A 21,576-nucleotide genomic window follows, 5' to 3' on the forward strand; every position below is an offset into this window, starting at 1 on the left:
GAGCGGCGTCTCAACTCAAGGGAGATACTGGCCACAGCCCACTGCCATCCAGAAGAGCTCAAAGGGTCTCTACTAGAATCGCTACTTATAGGATCCGAGGTAATTTACTTTTGTTGGGTACTTTTCCACTCTGGCCCAGCTTGGACAACGGACTATTCTGTACTTTTCACCAGTTATGCAAGCCCAGAAGTTGCTAGATCTTGGGGTCCTGGTATCCCCCCACTCTGTGGCCACGATCTATATGTTGTCAGGAGTGATCAATTATAGTTATTATCTTCAAGCAGTAGGAGCCGTGGGGACCAGGCACACTGTTGTGTTCTGGTCTGTTGCTCTCCACCTTTTCTTTCTTTCATGTTAGACCATTATGTTACGTTCTGGTCCATTGTATTATTATATGGCCCATGTAGGGAGGAAATCACGCCAAGTACCGAGTGGCCTGAAGGTGGGGGTGGGGTGTGGTTGCACCACCACACTGCAGGACACAGAGAAGCCCATCAGCCAAGCTGGTGACACCTTTGGGAAAACATATTTAAGAAAGAGCAAAACACTCCATAGTAGTGAGGAGTGAGGGAAAAGAGTGAGAAACAGCTCTGCGAACACTGAAGTCAGAGAAGGCGGCTGAGGAAGAGATGCCCCAGGTGCCTGAGCAGAGATTCCCCTGCAGCCTGTGGAGAGGACCGTGGTGGAACAGGTATTTCGCTGCAGTCCATGGAGAGGATGACACCAGAGCAGATATCCACCCCAGAGCCCATCTACCCCATGCCAGAGAAGATGGATATTTCTTTCCTAAAGGAACTGTGGTTCACAGAGAGGAGCACATGCAGGAGGAGGTTCTTCTGACAGGAAAGGTAGCCTATGGAGGACTCACACTGGACCAGTTTGTGAAGGACTGCAGCCTATGGGAAGGACCCATGCTGGAGCAGGAAATAAGTGTAAGGAAGAAGAATCAGCTGAGAGAAGCAGTTATGAAATCACAGAATCACAGAATGGTTCAGGTTGGAAGGGACTTTAAAGATCATCTAGTTCCAACCCCCCTGCCATGGTCAGGGACACCTCCCACTAGACCAGGCTGCTCAAAGCCCCATTCAGCTTGGCCTTGAACACTTCCAGGGATGGAGCATCCACAACCTCCCTGGGCAACCTGTTTCAGTGCCTCACCACCCTCACAGTAAAGAATTTATTCCTGATATCCAATCTAAATCTACCATCTGTCAGTTTGAAACCATTACCCCTCATCCTATCATTACATTCCCTGATAAAGAGTCCCTCCCCGTCCTTCCTGTAGGCCTCCTTTAGGTACTGGAAGGCCGCTATAAGGTTTCCCTGGAGCCTTCTCTTCTCCAGGCTGAACAATCCCAATTCTCTCAGCCTGTCCTCATAGCAGAGGTGCTTCAGCCCTCTGATCATCTTCATGGCCCTTCGTGTCACTGCAACCCCCCATTCCCTGTCTGCTATGGGGGTAGAGGACTTGGGAATGAAGGAGTGAAGTTGAGCCTGGAAACAGTGTGGTGGGTGGAAGGCATTGTTTTCATTTTTGTCTCTGTTTCTCACCATCCAAATCTATTTTAATTGGCAGTAAATTAAATTAATTTTCCCCAAGTTGAGTTTGTTTTGCCCATGATGGTAACAGGTATCTTTATCTTGATCTATAAGCTTTTCATCTTGTTTTCTCCTCCTGTTCTGTTGAGTAGGAGGAGTGAGAAAGGGGCTGGGTGGGGGTCTGGCAGCCGGCCAAGGTCAACTCACCACAAAACCGGATCATTTGGAATTGGGTGATCTGGGAAATGAACTTTTTGCGTTCAAAGGGTGAACTATTTGGTTCCAAGGATAACATACCAAGAGCAATTGGTTCTTTCAGTCTCTAGCATTTACAGTCTTCTCTATTCCAAAGGGAAAGGAACGGCTCTCCAGACTTTTTCATTATGTAAGTTAGAGGAGAAGCTCCATCAGAGTAAAAGAAGACACCATACATCTTCTGTTTTGATGTAAAAATTTACAAGAACTCAGGAGGAGTCCTAAAGGGACTTCTTCAGTTAATTGTGTTCTGGCAGAGGCTATATAGTAAAACTTAAGTCATGACTCTTCTGAAAAAAGTGAAAATTTGAGCAAGAGTGTTGTACCATTAAACCAATTTGCATGGCAAAAAAACCAAAATCAAGATCCCATCAAAAGTAAAGCGCTGAAGAACAACTAACTAAATACACAAATGTCCCATATTTTTTGGTGTCATTAACTCTCAGATGTATTAGCCTTTAGGCTCATGAATGTTTTATTTGTTCTTTCATAGGTCTTCCTGAGAGATAACCAATTGGATACTGGACAAACAAACAAAAAGAGTAATCAGACTCCACTGACCTGTTTACCCTTGATTGTGAAGGATGAAAAGCAGCAGCTGCTTTCCGTGGAAGAGGGCTTCTAGTGGCACTTGCTTCTTTCCTTTTGGATTATATTGGCATAAAGACATCAAGATATTGGACTGATAATGTTGTGACTTTATACATGCCAGACTGTGTTCCATCGCTTTTTGAAGCAGGTATGTTATTTTAATCACCTTGCCTTATTTTTCAGCGCAAATTCAAATTGATGATGGGTATGGTAGAAAAAAAGGCATATTATTACAGCCCCTGCGTAATATAAAATTTGTACAGAAAAATTTGAAATTAACTGGGGTCCCATTCTCTTAGGAGATGTGGAATTGTTATCAGAATTTGGATTGTCTTTTAATACATTATATTGTCATTCAAGGAAGAAAACAGTATTTGCTTGACTCTGTTCTACTGGAACAAAAATACATAACTTGAAAATAGGATTCTAATGTAATTTCAGCCATCAGGAATGGATTTCGTACTAAAATTGGAACTGTTATATCTTCCTTAATAAAGAGAGCATAACTTTTTCTAGATGAGTGTCATTTCATTGTCCTTTTAGTATTTTATAGGACTGCTTTAAATAAGTCAGAAATAGAGTATCTAGAAGTTTAAGGTGATTAATCGCTAAAAGACTGAATAGGCTAGTGAGTTTAAATTTCCATAGCTGACTGGGTTATTAATATTATTTTATGAGAAGTACAAATTACTCGACTTTTTAGGTCTTCAGAATAAAATCCATCATAACTTTAATTTTGTTTTATTCATCAAGGTTACAATGTAGCTAATCAGCATTATGTAACATAATTTTTAAATAATGCTGTATATCTGTGTCTTCGCACAGTTGCCCACCATTATCTTGTGCATTAACAGGCTTGATGTGGCTTGCATGATTCCAGCGTGATCAGGATAGATCCCAGGATTATGTTAAATATGCTCTGGACATACCATTATTAACAAGTAGAACTGTAACTACTGCAGGTGGTAAAGTACTATCTATAAGCTTGTATACAATTTCATTCTTAATTGCTAATTAAAAATGAAAATTCAATCCATTTAGTTGATGGCTTATATGACACTTAAGAGTAGAAAGGATTTTTTTCACAAGACCCTAAATTGTATGTTAGCTTATTAGAAAAAGAAAACATCAAAGTAAATATGAATAAATTTAGGTCTTTTAGAAAATCAGATACTGTGTGCCAGAATTACTCAGTTTATTATATTTCTGTGTGTATTTACATGGTATTTGATTTTCTTTTTGGTACTGAACAAAGCTAAAGAGCTTAAAAATGTTACATGGCTGGTTCTGAACCAAAATGTGCTCTAGTAAATAATACATGAATAATGGCAAGATAGTGTTTCTAGCTCAGCAATGAGAAGGGTAAATAGCAGAATGGGTAGTCTTACCTAACAAAACAGGTTCTCAGAAATTTTTCTTGTGGCTGGGGTTACAGCTCACTTTTAGGCTTTTCCTGTGATCATTTCTCAACGTTTGGAGAAGGGTGCAACATACAAAGAAATAAAGAGGTTGTGGTGAGAGTTTTGTTGTGGCAAGTCTACCATCAAAGAGCTGCAACTTTCTCTTATAAATGATAGGTATCTATACCTGGTCTTTTAAATAATGGTTTATATGAGTTTCTTCATGTCATTGCCTATCATTAGCTAGGGCTCGTTTAAAAACATTTGGTTCTTCGAATCCAGAAGGATGAACTATGAACTGTAAGGAGGTAGTAGAGCCTCTGAGTGGAGAATTACTTGTTTGTCTGCCATGTCTCTGTGATGAAAGAAGGAATGAATGATAGATCTGAAGTGGACTAAATCTGTGCTTAGCTTTTATTGGCACTGTAGTGTAAGAGCACCTTGTTAAATTTATCACAAGCTCATGAATTCAGCCCGAATTCTTGTATCTCAAATAAGGTAGAACCCTGATTGATGTCAGTATTTCCCATGCATAAGTTTTCAATAAATGCTTACTTTTATAATACTGAGGTCGATTCTTGGTTATCTAGTCTCGTTGCCTATGTCCAAATTCATTCCACCTGTCCTCAGGCACAGTCGAGTTGGGAATGCAGCCATCCTGAACACGCTGAAGAGGTAATAGGGAGAAAGTACTTGGTCGGTTGTCCTCTGAGTATGTATCTCTGTCTGTTGACAATGTAAGGAGTCTAGTTTGACTAAGCTTCAAACTTAATCACTCATCTTGAGCACCTACAATTGGTTAGGCTGAATCTAAGCCCTTGTGTTGAGAAAGCAAAAATTCACCACTGTGTTGCATTGGGTTATACTCAGAGATACAAAACTCTTTACCCCACTGCAAGAGGCCAATGCCTTAAATAGTGGAGTTATTCTTCTAAGACTTAGAAAAGATAGATGTAACCAAACACAAATAAAACTAGGTGGAAATACTATGAGCAGGCATTCATGCTGTAGGAAATTTAGCCATTAATTTGAGCGAGAGCAACATCAAGGTTTTATATGAACAGTGTTACCTAACACAAGAGCTTCTGTTCTTTGTTGTTTCCTTTTCCATTTTCTAAAATAATTTTAAAATATTTTAACGGATGGAGAATAATTTAGAGGAGATTTTATTCTAGTTTCTCTTTCATGTCTTTTTAACCTCTTACTACCTGATTAAAATCTATTAAAATGAACAAGAAGAAATATTATCCATATATACTTGTAGTCCCTGCTATTTTAAATTCTGTTCTACATTAGCAGCTTTGGTAATGCACTGCTAACATGGCTGAACAAAGGCAACGTGCTTTGTCAACATCAGGGGAAGCGTTATATGAAATCCTGGCCCTAGAGAAGGGAGCAACACGTGATGAGATTAAGAAGTCCTACAGGTATGTAAAATGTGCTTTGCAACATGTCTAAAAATGCTTGTGTCTGGCATGATTATGATGGTAAAACCTTTTGAGTTAGCTGCACTGTAGACATTCATTGTTACTTTTTTTTTTTTTTTTTTTGGCACCTTGAGAGCCTGAAAAGAAACAGAGATGATGCAATGTGAATCCATTGATTTCATCCCAAAAGCAATCTGTGTGCTTCATCTAAAATGTTTTAATCTGTCTGAATTAGAGGTCAGACTATTAGGATAAAATAACACAGACTATGCTTGCAAAATGCTGTCTTTGAATACTGCACCCCGTGTGAACTATGTTGAAAAGTAAAGCAAATGCAGAAAAGTGCTATAATAACGATTCAAGAACTAGAGTAAGAGACATAAGGAGTTTCATCAGTTTATTTTATCATTAAAAAAAAAAAGAGCAATAGACTATTTGACTATAGTGTGTAATATTTTTGAAAGGGGAAAAATGCTGGGTGTGAGAGGGTTCTTGACTTTATGTAGGCAGGTATAACCAAGATCAGTTCTTGGAATCTAAAAGCGATTTGAGCTGAAAAAGAGGTACATGTTTTTAACAGTGAGCATAACCAACCACCGAAACATACTGGCACAGGAAACGGTAGGTTCTCTATTGAAAAAGAAGAGAGGATTTTAAGATAAGTTTTACTCAAGTAGAAGTTATCAAAATGGTGAAATGTATTTTATTGTTGAAATGTAACAAGACCTAAAAGTAAGACTAGAAAATTTTATGGGTCGTTTTGCTCTTAAAGCTGTTGTGCTGCTGTTAAAAAGAGAAAGAACTTTAAATGTCATGAGTGAAATAGATGTTGTTGACATCAAAATATGCCAGACATGTACTTTCAGGTTTAATAAATATAGTGAAACTTTTATTACAGCATCATTCTGGGTGTTGCTGGTTGTACTGTATTACCAGTCAAACTTTAACACAGCTTGCTTTTCCTAACAAATGCAAGGATATATTTGAACTGAAAAAGAGGTTATGAAATATATCTATTTGTAGGTTGTTTAGTTTGAATTTTGTGGGGACTCTTCCCTTTGGTTTTGAACAAATTGCATCTCTCCTGCTTTCTGTTCCTAAAGGCATTTATTCAATGGTGTTGGGAGAAGTAGTGAATGTTCAAACTTTTCACACAATGGAAGGGAAGCTATTGACATCTCCTGATTCTGTTGTCTTGCATAACTATACCACGGGGGGATAAACTTACTACAGTATCAAATTCACTCATGACTTGCACCTTCTGTGTCCCTGTAGTATAGCCTGGCTGCAGAAACCATCTTCTATATCAAACCTCATGTTTTCCTGTTGCTTTTACATTTAAATTTATGTTTAGGAGGCCTTCTTTAATCCCCAAAGGAGAGAGTTGTCATGGAAGAATGTAGAATGGAATTAACTATATTTCATGCTGAACATGAAGAAGGATGATTTACACAGTGATCTATGGTAACACTGACAGTGGTGCTTTATCCATCTTTATTAGTAATTATAGCAAAAAAAAGGCTGCTTCTGACTAAAGTGGAAATGTCAGAGGGATTCACTTTTAATGGAGTAGCTGTAAATATTTGCAAGATAAAATGATGAGTCAGTCTCATAGATTTGCTTTAATTATCTTTTAATTTATGCTAATCCAAAAATCTGCTGCTGAACTGGTATTCTTTAGTACAAGGTATAAAACCAGCAATACCTGATTCTGAGTTTCCTGCCATTGTTAATTAAGTCAGTATTAATCATACTACCACAGCCCAGGGCAAAATTTACTTTTTAATAAACATGACAGAGGTACCTCTCTGTGCTTTTATTTGGAGTTTGGCACAGTTTAATTTATCAAGGACTACAGCTAACAGGCTTCTAATCAGCAGAATTTCAAAGGAGATCTGTTTATGTTCAACAGCCTGCAAAAATAATCTTTAGAAACATTTTTGGCAAAATCACTTAAAGTATACTTTGGCTACTGCTTTCCAGTCTGAGAGTGAAGTAATATGCAAAGAGATAATGTATTTCTTATGTTTTCTTAAGAAGTTTGAAAAGATACAGTATGCTAGACGACTTACAAAAAAATAAGTACATCAAGACTTCTGTGAGAAAGTACACATTGGTGATTTGGAATTTTATTAGAAAATGTGTGCAGTACTCTGAATGCCATTTAATTACTGCCAAACAGGGATAATCCCTTACTTATGCTTATGCCAATGGCCTGTACTACTCCTGATATAGCCCTGGCTGCTCTCCTCTGGGCACACAGGGAGCTCAGGCCCAGGAATAAGACCTTGAGTCCGGGGAAGGGGAATGGGTCTGCTCTAACATCCTGATTCAAACAGACTCAGCTCCAACATTACATCACCTTGCTCAACCCTTTAGCCCATCAAGTCATGCAAACCCACAAACAGAAAAACTCCTCAAGCTCCTTCCACGTCATCCTCTACAGCTGGACTCTCCTCATGACCAAAAAGATCTTACCCATATCCTGCAGAAACTTCTCCCGATCCAATTTCACCCTGCTGTCCTTTACCCTCTGGTCAAGCACCAGAAAAAAGCACAACATTTCCTCTACTCCGTAACCTACATCTATGACCTGGAAGGTCAGGCGTAAGCCCTCTGAACACTCTGCCCGGTGTCCTCAGTCCATCCTCACATAGAAATCCCTCAATTCTCTAAGCCTTGTAGCTCTCCGCTGAAGTTGCTCCATTTCATTGATGTCTTTCCTCTATGTCGGACCTCAAATCTGTACACAGTACTTGAGATGACATTTTACGTCTGTCAAGCGAGGATGGAGAAAATAAGGTCTCCTGTAAAACTGCCGGTGATGCTCTTGTTACATACCCGAGATGTTTCCCTACGCTTTGCTGACTGGGTACACTGCATGCTTCCACAGCCTGGAGAGAACCCAGGGAGGGAAAGAGCCCTGTGTCCAGGCAAGGGGAATGAAAAGCATTGGAGAACGCAGGCATCGATCCCGCTGCCTCTCACATGCTAAGCGAGCGCTCTACCACTTGAGCTAATTCCCCAGCCCACAGCCTCTGCCTGAGGTCCTTTCTCCCTTCCAGCCACCCACCCCTGGCCCAGCCTGCCCCACACCCGGACTCGGGGCCTTCCCATCGGACTGGCTCCCACACACCCACATCCACCCTCCCACTCACTTGCCTGAGGGAGGTCACTCCTCAAAAACCCCAGCGCTCAGCACCACCATCCCCAGCCCAGCACTCACCTAAAACTGCCTTGGCCAGTCATCTTCTGCACCTCAAGCAAGAGTTCAGGGCTGTGCAGCCCTTGAAGGGGAATCACCCGGGCAGGGCCAAAAGGCAGTGGCACTGCAGGGTGCGGTGCAGAGCCAAAAGGGCACTCCTTCGAGCCGGAGTTGAACCAGCGACCTAAGGATGGCCGTGCAAGGGAGCCTACAGTCCTCCGCTCTACCAGCTGAGCTATCGAAGGAAGCATGGAGCCCTGCCCAGTACCTCGCCCATCACACACTCATCCAACGCTTCTCCATGCAAAGCGGAGAACAATGCCTCTGCTCCAACATCCTCATTCAAATAGACTCGGCTCCAACATCATACCACCTTGCTCAACCATTTAGTCCACCAAGGCATGCAAACCCACAGACAGAAAAACTCCTCAAGCTCCTTCCACGTCATCCTCTACAGCTGGACTCTCCTCAGGGCCACAAAGAGGCTTACCCGTATCCTACTGCAGCTTCTCTTGATTCCATTTCACTCCGCTCTCTTTTGCCCTCTGGTCAAGCGCCAGACAAAAGTACATTTCCTCTACTCAGTAAGGTCCTCCTGAGTGCTGGAAGGTCACGTGTAAGCCCTCTGAACCTCTCTTTCTCCAGGCTGAACAGGCCCAGTGCCCTCAGCCCATTCGCTCGTAGAAATACCCCCATTCCCTGAGCTTCTCCATAGCGCTCCACTGAATTTACTGCCTTTTCGTGATGAATTTCCTCTACAGTGGAGCTCAAATCTGGACAGAGTGCTTGAGATGATATTGGACTTGTGTCAAGCAAAGAGGGAGAAAATAAGGTCTCCTGTAAAACTCCTGGTGCTGCTCTTGTTACACCCTGGGATGTTACACCCCAGTAGAATGTCCTACTCTTTGCAGACTGGGTGCACCGTGTGTTTCCACGGCCTCCAGAGGACACAGGCTCCAGGCAAAGGGCCCTGTGTCCGGGCAAGGGGAATGAAAAGCATTGGAGAATGCGGGCATCGATCCCGCTGCCTCTCACATGCTAAGCGAGCGCTCTACCACTTGAGCTAATTCCCATGGCCTCTGCCTGAGGCCCTCTCCCCTGCCAGCCACCCACCCCTGGCCCAGCCTGCCCCACACCCGGACTCGGGGCCTTCCCATCGGACTGGCTCCCACACTCACACCCACCCACCCACCCACTCACTTGCCTGAGGGAGGTGCCCTCTGGCAAAACCAGACCTCGGGGTCAATCCCTTGGGAGCCTGACGGCATCCCCACCACCCTGGGTGTTTGGCTGTCTGAGCTCACCCACAACTTGGAGCATGCCCAAACGGTGGCCTTGCATGAAAATGGTACAAGAAGCCTCAGCAGAGACCTGGCCCTCCTTTGCACAGGAGGCACTTTGTAGCTGAACCTCTTGCCCTTGGTGCCTGTCTGAGAACCACTGGATCTGGGTCACAGCTCTGTCCGTGCCTGCCCACCGTTCCCCATTGATGCTGAGCTTGGCCATGACCTGTGGACTCAAGGAGCCTGCCTGAACTCCCACCTGCTTGAGCAGCACCACGGAGTGGAGCTGCTTGTCCACTGGAGGGCTGCCACTGAAGCTTGTGCAGCCTTCCCCACTTGATCCCCAGCAGCCGTTTTGGTGGGCCTCAACTGCCCCATTCTGAGCTCACAAGTGCCTCCGCGGTGTGAACATTCCTGTTAAGAGACAAAGGCGGAACAGGGTGCGGTGCAGAGCCAAAAGGGCGCTCCTTCGAGCCGGAGTTGAACCAGCGACCTAAGGATGGCCGTGCAAGGGAGCCTACAGTCCTCCGCTCTACCAGCTGAGCTATCGAAGGAAGCATGAGGCATCATCATCTCACGCCTTCCTCAGACATTCATCCAACTGCTCAGTTCTCACACTACTTGCCTATACCCACGTGACTGTCTTCAGTAGGAAGGAAGGATGAAAGAAGGTTGTGCCTTAGACCCACATTGTCCACCATCCCTCAGCCACACAACACCTCACCGGGGAACACCCAGTCATGGTGCCTTGCTCTGAGAGACACTCAAGAAGCAGAAGGCACCAGTGTCATTCTGAGGCAAGGACAACAGCACGCCAGGAAGTCACTCCGTGGGTCAGAATGACCATCTCGCCCAGTGAATGACAGACAGGTCCATTCCGACAAGACAGGGGTGACGTCAACACAGAACATCCATGTGCATGTCAGCGTCTGCATCAAGGCTCTCTGTGGCTGGACACAGCCATTGGCATAGCCATAGGCATGGCTGAGACAGAGACCAGGACTCCTACGGTGTAGTACCAAAAGAGAGTGAAGGCCCAGAGCTGGTCATGAACAGAGCTCCTGGGCCCATTGGTGGATGTGACGATGAGCCTAGCGTGAGGCTCATCATGGCCTTTCAGGTCTCATTGGGCACTCAGGGCCTGGACGAGACGTAGGGGTAGGTAGCCATGCAAGGCAGACTGAAGTCTTGTGCACGACCAGCAGAGCTGTTGATGGACCGGCAGGGCCCTCTCCCAGCTCTGCCTGCATGGCAGAGTTGTCAAAGCAATCACCTTCGATGAGGCCCGGGGACATCTCTACTGAAATCTCCTCCAAGCAGCCCCAGCTCAGAGATCACACCAGTTTGCTCAAGGCTTTGGCCAGTAAGCTCATGCCAGTCTCCAAGCATGGAGGCTGCACAGCTCTCCGGGGCATCCCTCTTCTCCTGCCTGGCTGGTGGGAGGGAAACAAAAATGGAACCTGTCTTGCTTCAGCTGTGCCCTGTTGTTTGTCATTCCTCCACCAATCACACCAGCAAAAAGCCTAGCTGTTGAATGCAAAACCTCATGATAAGCATTTGAAAGATGCTGCTTAGCTTCCCCAAAGCCCTCTCTTCCCCGGCGTCTGGACAAGCCCGCATTCATTGGCCTCTCCTCACAGGGCATGTGCGCCTGCTCCCAGTAATCCTGGTGGCCCTATTCTGAGGTGGCTGCAGTCGGTCTCTCTCTCCCTTCTGCATGGAGAACCAAAGTTGGTCACAGCATTCTAGGTGCCATCTGTTAGATGGCAAGCAAGGGGGAAGACTCCCTTCCCTTGATCCTGAGTCCATCGTACTCTACATGTAGCCCTGGAAGCTGTTGTTCTCTGTGCAGCCTGGGCAGACCAGGACCTTCCCAAACCTCCCAGAGGATACTGCCGCAGGCAAGGGGCCCTGTGTCCGGGCAAGGGGAATGAAAAGCATTGGAGAATGCGGGCATCGATCCCGCTGCCTCTCACATGCTAAGCGAGCGCTCTACCACTTGAGCTAATTCCCCAGCCCACAGCCTCTGCCTGAGGTCCTTTCTCCCTTCCAGCCACCCACCCCTGGCCCAGCCTGCCCCACACCCGGACTCGGGGCCTTCCCATCGGACTGGCTCCCACACACCCACATCCACCCTCCCACTCACTTGCCTGAGGGAGGTCACTCCTCAAAAACCCCAGCGCTCAGCACCACCATCCCCAGCCCAGCACTCACCTAAAACTGCCTTGGCCAGTCATCTTCTGCACCTCAAGCAAGAGTTCAGGGCTGTGCAGCCCTTGAAGGGGAATCACCCGGGCAGGGCCAAAAGGCAGTGGCACTGCAGGGTGCGGTGCAGAGCCAAAAGGGCACTCCTTCGAGCCGGAGTTGAACCAGCGACCTAAGGATGGCCGTGCAAGGGAGCCTACAGTCCTCCGCTCTACCAGCTGAGCTATCGAAGGAAGCATGGAGCCCTGCCCAGTACCTCGCCCATCACACACTCATCCAACGCTTCTCCATGCAAAGCGGAGAACAATGCCTCTGCTCCAACATCCTCATTCAAATAGACTCGGCTCCAACATCATACCACCGGCAACCACCATGGGCAACCCTTTAGCCCATCAAGTCTTGCAGCTGGACTCTCCTCAGGGCCAAAAAGAGGCTTACCCGTATCCTACTGCAACTTCTCTTGATTCCATTTCACTCTGCTCTCTTTTGCCCACTGGTTCTGCACCAGACAAACGGACAACATTTCCTCTGCTCTGTAAGGTCCTCCAAAGTGCTATAAGGTCACGTGTAAGCCCCCTGAACCTCTTTTTCTCCAGGCTGAACATGCCCGGTGTCCTCAGTCCATCCTCACATAGAAATCCCTTTGGTTCCTGAGCTTCTTTGCAGCCCTCCGCTGAAGTTGCTCCATTTCCTTGATGCCATTCCTCTGTGGTGGAGCTCAAATCTGGACACAGTACTTGAGATGACATTTGATGCCTGTCAAGAAAAGATGGAGAAAGTAATGTCTCCTGTAAAACTGCCGGTGCTGCTCTTGTTACACCTTGGGGTCTTTTCCTGCTCTTTACTGACTGGGTGCTCTGCGTGCTGCCACAGCCTCCAGAGGACACTGGCCCCAGGTCAAGGGCCCTGTGTCCAGGCAAGGGGAATGAAAAGCACTGGAGAACATGGGCATCGATCCATTCATCAGGAAGAAAGAATGATTTGTCTTAGTCCCATATTGCCCACCATCTCTCAGGTCCACACCACCTGACCTGGGAAGACCAAGCCATGGTGCCTTGCTATAAGAGACAGTCAAGAAGCAGAAGGCACCATTGTCATACTGAGGCAAGGACAACAGCACGCCAGGATGTCACTCTGTAGGTCAGCGTGATGATCACGTCCAGTGAATGCCAGGCAGATCCAGACTGACAAGACAGGGATGAGGTCAACACAGAATATCCGTCTGCATGTCAGCATCTGCATCAAGGCTTTCTGTGGTTGGACATAGGCAATGGCATAGCCATAGAATCATAGAACCGTCTGGGTTGGAAGGGACCATTAAGATCATCGAGTCCAACCATCCACCTGACACTGACAAAACCACCACTAAACCATGTTCCTAAGCACCGCCTCTACTCTTTTTTTAAATACCTCTAGGGATGGCGATTCCACCACTTCCCTGGGAAGCCTGTTCCAATGTCTTTCTGTCTTTCGATGAAGAAATTTTTCCTAATATCCAATCTAAACCTCCCCTGGCGCAACTAAAGGCTTTTCCTCTTGTCCTATGGCTTGTTACTTGGGAGAAGAGACTGACCCTTACTTCACTGCAACCTCCTTTCAGGTAGTTGTAGAGAGTGATAAGGTCTCCCCTCAGCTTCCTTTTCTCCAGGCTAAACAACCCCAGTTCCCTCAGCCGCTCCTCATAAAACTTGTTCTCTAGACCTCTCACCAGCTTTGTTGCCCTTCTCTGGACCCGCTCCAGAATCTCAATGTCTTTCTTGGAGTGAAGGGCCCTAAACTGAACACAGTAGTCGAGGTGCAGCCTCACCAGTGCCGAGTACAGGGGGCAATCACTTCCCCAGTGCTGCTCACCACATTTTTCCTGAAACAGGCCAGGATGCTGTTGGCCGCCTTGGCCACCTGGGCACACTGCTGGCTCATATTCATCTGGCTGTCGACCAATACCCCCAGGTCCTTTTCTGCTGGGCTGCTCTCCAGCCACTCTTCTCTAAGCCTGTAGCGTTGCATGGGGTTGTTGTGACTCAAGTGCAGGACCCAGCACTTGGCCTTGTTGAACCTCACACCATTGTCCTCGGCCCATCATTCCATCCTGTCCAGATCCCTCTGTGGAGCCGTCCTACCCTCAAGCACGTCAACACTCCCATCTAGCTTGGTGTCAGCTGCAAACTTACTGAGGATGCACTCGATCCCCTCATCCAGTTCATTGATAAAGATATTAAACAGATCTGTGTGCAATACTTAACCCTGGGGAACACCGCTTGTGACTGGCCACTAGCTGGATTGATCTCCATGCACCACAACTCTTTGGGCCTGGCCACCCAGCCGGTTTTTTACCCAGCAGAGAGTACGCTCATCCAAACCATGAGCAGTCAGTTTCTCCAGGAGAATGCTGTGGGAAACGGTGTCGAAGGCATTACTAAAGTCCAGGTAAACGACATCCACAGTCTTTCCCTTTCCCTCATCCACTAAGTGAGTCACCTTGTCATAGAAGGAGATGAGGTTTGTCAAGCAGCACCTGCAGTTCATGAATGATCCTGACTGCGCCTGATCACCAGGTTGTCCTGCACGTGCCACGTAATGGCACTCAGGATGAGCACAGCAGCATAGGCATGGGTGAGCTAGAGACCAGGATTCCTGCGGTGTCGCACGGAAAGAGGGTGAAGGCCCAGAGCTGAACGTAAATCCATGGGTGGATGTGGAGGCCGGCATGAGGCTGGTCAGGGCCATTCAGGCCTGTTAGGGCCACTCAGGGCCCGGACAAGATGTAGCGGTAGACACGCAAGGGAGCCTGCACTCCTCAGGTCTATCAGCAGAGATATTGAAGGACCATCAGGGCGCTCTCCCAGATCTGCCCGCATGACAGAGTTGTCAAAGCAGTCACCTTTGATGAGGCCTCAATACGTGTCTGTTCCAGCATGCATCACCAGGCAGCCCCAGCTCAGAGATCCCACGAGTTTGCTCAAGGCTTCAGCCAGCCAGCTCAAGCATGGAGGCTGCACAGCCCCTTGGGCAGCCGCCTTCTCCTGCCTGGCTGGTGGGAGGGAAACAAAAATGGAACCTGTCTTGCTTCAGCTGTGCCCTGTTGTTCGTCATTCCTCCACCAATCACACCAGCAAAAAGCCTAGCTGTTGAATGCAAAACCTCATGATAAGCATTTGAAAGATGCTGCTTAGCTTCCCCAAAGCCCTCTCTTCCCTGGCGTCTGGACAAGCCCGCATTCATTGGCCTCTCCTCACAGGGCATGTGCGCCTGCTCCCAGTAATCCTGGTGGCCCTATTCTGAGGTGGCTGCAGTCGGTCTCTCTCTCCCTTCTGCATGGAGAACCAAAGTTGGTCACAGCATTCTAGGTGCCATCTGTTAGATGGCAAGCAAGGGGGAAGACTCCCTTCCCTTGATCCTGAGTCCATCGTACTCTACATGTAGCCCTGGAAGCTGTTGTTCTCTGTGCAGCCTGGGCAGACCAGGACCTTCCCAAACCTCCCAGAGGATACTGCCGCAGGCAAGGGGCCCTGTGTCCGGGCAAGGGGAATGAAAAGCATTGGAGAATGCGGGCATCAATCCCGCTGCCTCTCACATGCTAAGCGAGCGCTCTACCACTTGAGCTAATTCCCCAGCCCACAGCCTCTGCCTGAGGTCCTTTCTCCCTTCCAGCCACCCACCCCTGGCCCAGCCTGCCCCACACCCGGACTCGGGGCCTTCCCATCGGACTGGCTCCCACACACCCACATCCACCCTCCCACTCACTTGCCTGAGGGAGGTCACTCCTCAAAAACCCCAGCGCTCAGCACCACCATCCCCAGCCCAGCACTCACCTAAAACTGCCTTGGCCAGTCATCTTCTGCACCTCAAGCAAGAGTTCAGGGCTGTGCAGCCCTTGAAGGGGAATCACCCGGGCAGGGCCAAAAGGCAGTGGCACTGCAGGGTGCGGTGCAGAGCCAAAAGGGCGCTCCTTCGAGCCGGAGTTGAACCAGCGACCTAAGGATGGCCGTGCAAGGGAGCCTACAGTCCTCCGCTCTACCAGCTGAGCTATCGAAGGAAGCATGGAGCCCTGCCCAGTACCTCGCCCATCACACACTCATCCAACGCTTCTCCATGCAAAGCGGAGAACAATGCCTCTGCTCCAACATCCTCATTCAAATAGACTCGGCTCCAACATCATACCACCTTGCTCAACCATTTAGTCCACCAAGGCATGCAAACCCACAGACAGAAAAACTCCTCAAGCTCCTTCCACGTCATCCTCTACAGCTGGACTCTCCTCAGGGCCACAAAGAGGCTTACCCGTATCCTACTGCAGCTTCTCTTGATTCCATTTCACTCCGCTCTCTTTTGCCCTCTGGTCAAGCGCCAGACAAAAGTACATTTCCTCTACTCAGTAAGGTCCTCCTGAGTGCTGGAAGGTCACGTGTAAGCCCTCTGAACCTCTCTTTCTCCAGGCTGAACAGGCCCAGTGCCCTCAGCCCATTCGCTCGTAGCAATACCCCCATTCCCTGAGCTTCTCCATAGCGCTCCACTGAATTTACTGCCTTTTCATGATGAATTTCCTCTACGGTGGAGCTCAAATCTGGACAGAGTGCTTGAGATGATATTGGACTTGTGTCAAGCAAAGAGGGAGAAAATAAGGTCTCCTGTAAAACTCCTGGTGCTGCTCTTGTTACACCCTGGGATGTTACACCCCAGTAGAATGTCCTACTCTTTGCAGACTGGGTGCACCGTGTGTTTCCACGGCCTCCAGAGGACACAGGCTCCAGGCAAAGGGCCCTGTGTCCGGGCAAGGGGAATGAAAAGCATTGGAGAATGCGGGCATCGATCCCGCTGCCTCTCACATGCTAAGCGAGCGCTCTACCACTTGAGCTAATTCCCCAACCCACGGCCTCTGCCTGAGGCCCTCTCCCCTGCCAGCCACCCACCCCTGGCCCAGCCTGCCCCACACCCGGACTCGGGGCCTTCCCATCGGACTGGCTCCCACACTCACACCCACCCACCCACCCACTCACTTGCCTGAGGGAGGTGCCCTCTGGCAAAACCAGACCTCGGGGTCAATCCCTTGGGAGCCTGACGGCATCCCCACCACCCTGGGTGTTTGGCTGTCTGAGCTCACCCACAACTTGGAGCATGCCCAAACGGTGGCCTTGCATGAAAATGGTACAAGAAGCCTCAGCAGAGACCTGGCCCTCCTTTGCACAGGAGGCACTTTGTAGCTGAACCTCTTGCCCTTGGTGCCTGTCTGAGAACCACTGGATCTGGGTCACAGCTCTGTCCGTGCCTGCCCACCGTTCCCCATTGATGCTGAGCTTGGCCATGACCTGTGGACTCAAGGAGCCTGCCTGAACTCCCACCTGCTTGAGCAGCACCACGGAGTGGAGCTGCTTGTCCACTGGAGGGCTGCCACTGAAGCTTGTGCAGCCTTCCCCACTTGATCCCCAGCAGCCGTTTTGGTGGGCCTCAACTGCCCCATTCTGAGCTCACAAGTGCCTCCGCGGTGTGAACATTCCTGTTAAGAGACAAAGGCGGAACAGGGTGCGGTGCAGAGCCAAAAGGGCGCTCCTTCGAGCCGGAGTTGAACCAGCGACCTAAGGATGGCCGTGCAAGGGAGCCTACAGTCCTCCGCTCTACCAGCTGAGCTATCAAAGGAAGCATGAGGCATCATCATCTCACGCCTTCCTCAGACATTCATCCAACTGCTCAGTTCTCACACTACTTGCCTATACCCACGTGACTGTCTTCAGTAGGAAGGAAGGATGAAAGAAGGTTGTGCCTTAGACCCACATTGTCCACCATCCCTCAGCCACACAACACCTCACCGGGGAACACCCAGTCATGGTGCCTTGCTCTGAGAGACACTCAAGAAGCAGAAGGCACCAGTGTCATTCTGAGGCAAGGACAACAGCACGCCAGGAAGTCACTCCGTGGGTCAGAATGACCATCTCGCCCAGTGAATGACAGACAGGTCCATTCCGACAAGACAGGGGTGACGTCAACACAGAACATCCATGTGCATGTCAGCGTCTGCATCAAGGCTCTCTGTGGCTGGACACAGCCATTGGCATAGCCATAGGCATGGCTGAGACAGAGACCAGGACTCCTACGGTGTAGTACCAAAAGAGAGTGAAGGCCCAGAGCTGGTCATGAACAGAGCTCCTGGGCCCATTGGTGGATGTGACGATGAGCCTAGCGTGAGGCTCATCATGGCCTTTCAGGTCTCATTGGGCACTCAGGGCCTGGACGAGACGTAGGGGTAGGTAGCCATGCAAGGCAGACTGAAGTCTTGTGCACGACCAGCAGAGCTGTTGATGGACCGGCAGGGCCCTCTCCCAGCTCTGCCCGCATGGCAGAGTTGTCAAAGCAATCACCTTCGATGAGGCCCGGGGACATCTCTACTGAAATCTCCTCCAAGCAGCCCCAGCTCAGAGATCACACCAGTTTGCTCAAGGCTTTGGCCAGTAAGCTCATGCCAGTCTCCAAGCATGGAGGCTGCACAGCTCTCCGGGGCATCCCTCTTCTCCTGCCTGGCTGGTGGGAGGGAAACAAAAATGGAACCTGTCTTGCTTCAGCTGTGCCCTGTTGTTTGTCATTCCTCCACCAATCACACCAGCAAAAAGCCTAGCTGTTGAATGCAAAACCTCATGATAAGCATTTGAAAGATGCTGCTTAGCTTCCCCAAAGCCCTCTCTTCCCTGGCGTCTGGACAAGCCCGCATTCATTGGCCTCTCCTCACAGGGCATGCGCGCCTGCTCCCAGTAATCCTGGTGGCCCTATTCTGAGGTGGCTGCAGTCGGTCTCTCTCTCCCTTCTGCATGGAGAACCAAAGTTGGTCACAGCATTCTAGGTGCCATCTGTTAGATGGCAAGCAAGGGGGAAGACTCCCTTCCCTTGATCCTGAGTCCATCGTACTCTACATGTAGCCCTGGAAGCTGTTGTTCTCTGTGCAGCCTGGGCAGACCAGGACCTCCCCAAACCTCCCAGAGGATACTGCCGCAGGCAAGGGGCCCTGTGTCCGGGCAAGGGGAATGAAAAGCATTGGAGAATGCGGGCATCGATCCCGCTGCCTCTCACATGCTAAGCGAGCGCTCTACCACTTGAGCTAATTCCCCAGCCCACAGCCTCTGCCTGAGGTCCTTTCTCCCTTCCAGCCACCCACCCCTGGCCCAGCCTGCCCCACACCCGGACTCGGGGCCTTCCCATCGGACTGGCTCCCACACACCCACATCCACCCTCCCACTCACTTGCCTGAGGGAGGTCACTCCTCAAAAACCCCAGCGCTCAGCACCACCATCCCCAGCCCAGCACTCACCTAAAACTGCCTTGGCCAGTCATCTTCTGCACCTCAAGCAAGAGTTCAGGGCTGTGCAGCCCTTGAAGGGGAATCACCCGGGCAGGGCCAAAAGGCAGTGGCACTGCAGGGTGCGGTGCAGAGCCAAAAGGGCACTCCTTCGAGCCGGAGTTGAACCAGCGACCTAAGGATGGCCGTGCAAGGGAGCCTACAGTCCTCCGCTCTACCAGCTGAGCTATCGAAGGAAGCATGGAGCCCTGCCCAGTACCTCGCCCATCACACACTCATCCAACGCTTCTCCATGCAAAGCGGAGAACAATGCCTCTGCTCCAACATCCTCATTCAAATAGACTCGGCTCCAACATCATACCACCGGCAACCACCATGGGCAACCCTTTAGCCCATCAAGTCTTGCAGCTGGACTCTCCTCAGGGCCAAAAAGAGGCTTACCCGTATCCTACTGCAACTTCTCTTGATTCCATTTCACTCTGCTCTCTTTTGCCCACTGGTCCTGCACCAGACAAACGGACAACATTTCCTCTGCTCTGTAAGGTCCTCCAAAGTGCTATAAGGTCACGTGTAAGCCCCCTGAACCTCTTTTTCTCCAGGCTGAACATGCCCGGTGTCCTCAGTCCATCCTCACATAGAAATCCCTTTGGTTCCTGAGCTTCTTTGCAGCCCTCCGCTGAAGTTGCTCCATTTCCTTGATGCCATTCCTCTGTGGTGGAGCTCAAATCTGGACACAGTACTTGAGATGACATTTGATGCCTGTCAAGAAAAGATGGAGAAAGTAATGTCTCCTGTAAAACTGCCGGTGCTGCTCTTGTTACACCTTGGGGTCTTTTCCTGCTCTTTACTGACTGGGTGCTCTGCGTGCTGCCACAGCCTCCAGAGGACACTGGCCCCAGGTCAAGGGCCCTGTGTCCAGGCAAGGGGAATGAAAAGCACTGGAGAACATGGGCATCGATCCATTCATCAGGAAGAAAGAATGATTTGTCTTAGTCCCATATTGCCCACCATCTCTCAGGTCCACACCACCTGACCTGGGAAGACCAAGCCATGGTGCCTTGCTATAAGAGACAGTCAAGAAGCAGAAGGCACCATTGTCATACTGAGGCAAGGACAACAGCACGCCAGGATGTCACTCTGTAGGTCAGCGTGATGATCACGTCCAGTGAATGCCAGGCAGATCCAGACTGACAAGACAGGGATGAGGTCAACACAGAATATCCGTCTGCATGTCAGCATCTGCATCAAGGCTTTCTGTGGTTGGACATAGGCAATGGCATAGCCATAGAATCATAGAACCGTCTGGGTTGGAAGGGACCATTAAGATCATCGAGTCCAACCATCCACCTGACACTGACAAAACCACCACTAAACCATGTTCCTAAGCACCGCCTCTACTCTTTTTTTAAATACCTCTAGGGATGGCGATTCCACCACTTCCCTGGGAAGCCTGTTCCAATGTCTTTCTGTCTTTCGATGAAGAAATTTTTCCTAATATCCAATCTAAACCTCCCCTGGCGCAACTAAAGGCTTTTCCTCTTGTCCTATGGCTTGTTACTTGGGAGAAGAGACTGACCCTTACTTCACTGCAACCTCCTTTCAGGTAGTTGTAGAGAGTGATAAGGTCTCCCCTCAGCTTCCTTTTCTCCAGGCTAAACAACCCCAGTTCCCTCAGCCGCTCCTCATAAAACTTGTTCTCTAGACCTCTCACCAGCTTTGTTGCCCTTCTCTGGACCCGCTCCAGAATCTCAATGTCTTTCTTGGAGTGAAGGGCCCTAAACTGAACACAGTAGTCGAGGTGCAGCCTCACCAGTGCCGAGTACAGGGGGCAATCACTTCCCCAGTGCTGCTCACCACATTTTTCCTGAAACAGGCCAGGATGCTGTTGGCCGCCTTGGCCACCTGGGCACACTGCTGGCTCATATTCATCTGGCTGTCGACCAATACCCCCAGGTCCTTTTCTGCTGGGCTGCTCTCCAGCCACTCTTCTCTAAGCCTGTAGCGTTGCATGGGGTTGTTGTGACTCAAGTGCAGGACCCAGCACTTGGCCTTGTTGAACCTCACACCATTGTCCTCGGCCCATCATTCCATCCTGTCCAGATCCCTCTGTGGAGCCGTCCTACCCTCAAGCACGTCAACACTCCCATCTAGCTTGGTGTCAGCTGCAAACTTACTGAGGATGCACTCGATCCCCTCATCCAGTTCATTGATAAAGATATTAAACAGATCTGTGTGCAATACTTAACCCTGGGGAACACCGCTTGTGACTGGCCACTAGCTGGATTGATCTCCATGCACCACAACTCTTTGGGCCTGGCCACCCAGCCGGTTTTTTACCCAGCAGAGAGTACGCTCATCCAAACCATGAGCAGTCAGTTTCTCCAGGAGA

At 49.0% G+C, this 21,576-nt stretch overlaps 1 protein-coding gene and 8 non-coding genes across 9 annotated transcripts in view; 1 reads left to right on the forward strand and 8 right to left on the reverse strand.

Annotated features, from left to right (window-relative positions):
• Nucleotides 1–5,105: 5,105 nt before the first annotated feature.
• Nucleotides 5,106–21,576, forward strand: part of DNAJC5B (DnaJ heat shock protein family (Hsp40) member C5 beta) — a 97,391-nt gene continuing 80,920 nt past the window's right edge. The window contains exon 1 of the mRNA XM_074573627.1: nucleotides 5,106–5,212. Within this exon, the coding sequence (XP_074429728.1) occupies nucleotides 5,106–5,212 (107 nt within the window). The remainder of the gene's footprint in view (nucleotides 5,213–21,576) is intronic.
• Nucleotides 8,574–8,662, reverse strand: TRNAY-GUA (transfer RNA tyrosine (anticodon GUA)). The gene is given in 2 exon segments: nucleotides 8,574–8,609; nucleotides 8,626–8,662. It is a non-coding gene; the product is annotated as a tRNA-Tyr (tRNA).
• Nucleotides 10,166–10,254, reverse strand: TRNAY-GUA (transfer RNA tyrosine (anticodon GUA)). The gene is given in 2 exon segments: nucleotides 10,166–10,201; nucleotides 10,218–10,254. It is a non-coding gene; the product is annotated as a tRNA-Tyr (tRNA).
• Nucleotides 11,642–11,714, reverse strand: TRNAA-AGC (transfer RNA alanine (anticodon AGC)). Its single transcript has one exon. It is a non-coding gene; the product is annotated as a tRNA-Ala (tRNA).
• Nucleotides 12,050–12,138, reverse strand: TRNAY-GUA (transfer RNA tyrosine (anticodon GUA)). The gene is given in 2 exon segments: nucleotides 12,050–12,085; nucleotides 12,102–12,138. It is a non-coding gene; the product is annotated as a tRNA-Tyr (tRNA).
• Nucleotides 15,853–15,941, reverse strand: TRNAY-GUA (transfer RNA tyrosine (anticodon GUA)). The gene is given in 2 exon segments: nucleotides 15,853–15,888; nucleotides 15,905–15,941. It is a non-coding gene; the product is annotated as a tRNA-Tyr (tRNA).
• On the reverse strand, nucleotides 16,697–16,769 carry TRNAA-AGC (transfer RNA alanine (anticodon AGC)). The gene has a single exon. It is a non-coding gene; the product is annotated as a tRNA-Ala (tRNA).
• TRNAA-AGC (transfer RNA alanine (anticodon AGC)) lies at nucleotides 18,927–18,999 on the reverse strand. The gene has a single exon. It is a non-coding gene; the product is annotated as a tRNA-Ala (tRNA).
• Nucleotides 19,335–19,423, reverse strand: TRNAY-GUA (transfer RNA tyrosine (anticodon GUA)). The gene is given in 2 exon segments: nucleotides 19,335–19,370; nucleotides 19,387–19,423. It is a non-coding gene; the product is annotated as a tRNA-Tyr (tRNA).

The sequence above is a fragment of the Larus michahellis genome, chromosome 2 (assembly GCF_964199755.1).
Source record: "Larus michahellis chromosome 2, bLarMic1.1, whole genome shotgun sequence".
In the NCBI taxonomy this organism is placed as follows: Eukaryota; Metazoa; Chordata; class Aves; order Charadriiformes; family Laridae; genus Larus; species Larus michahellis.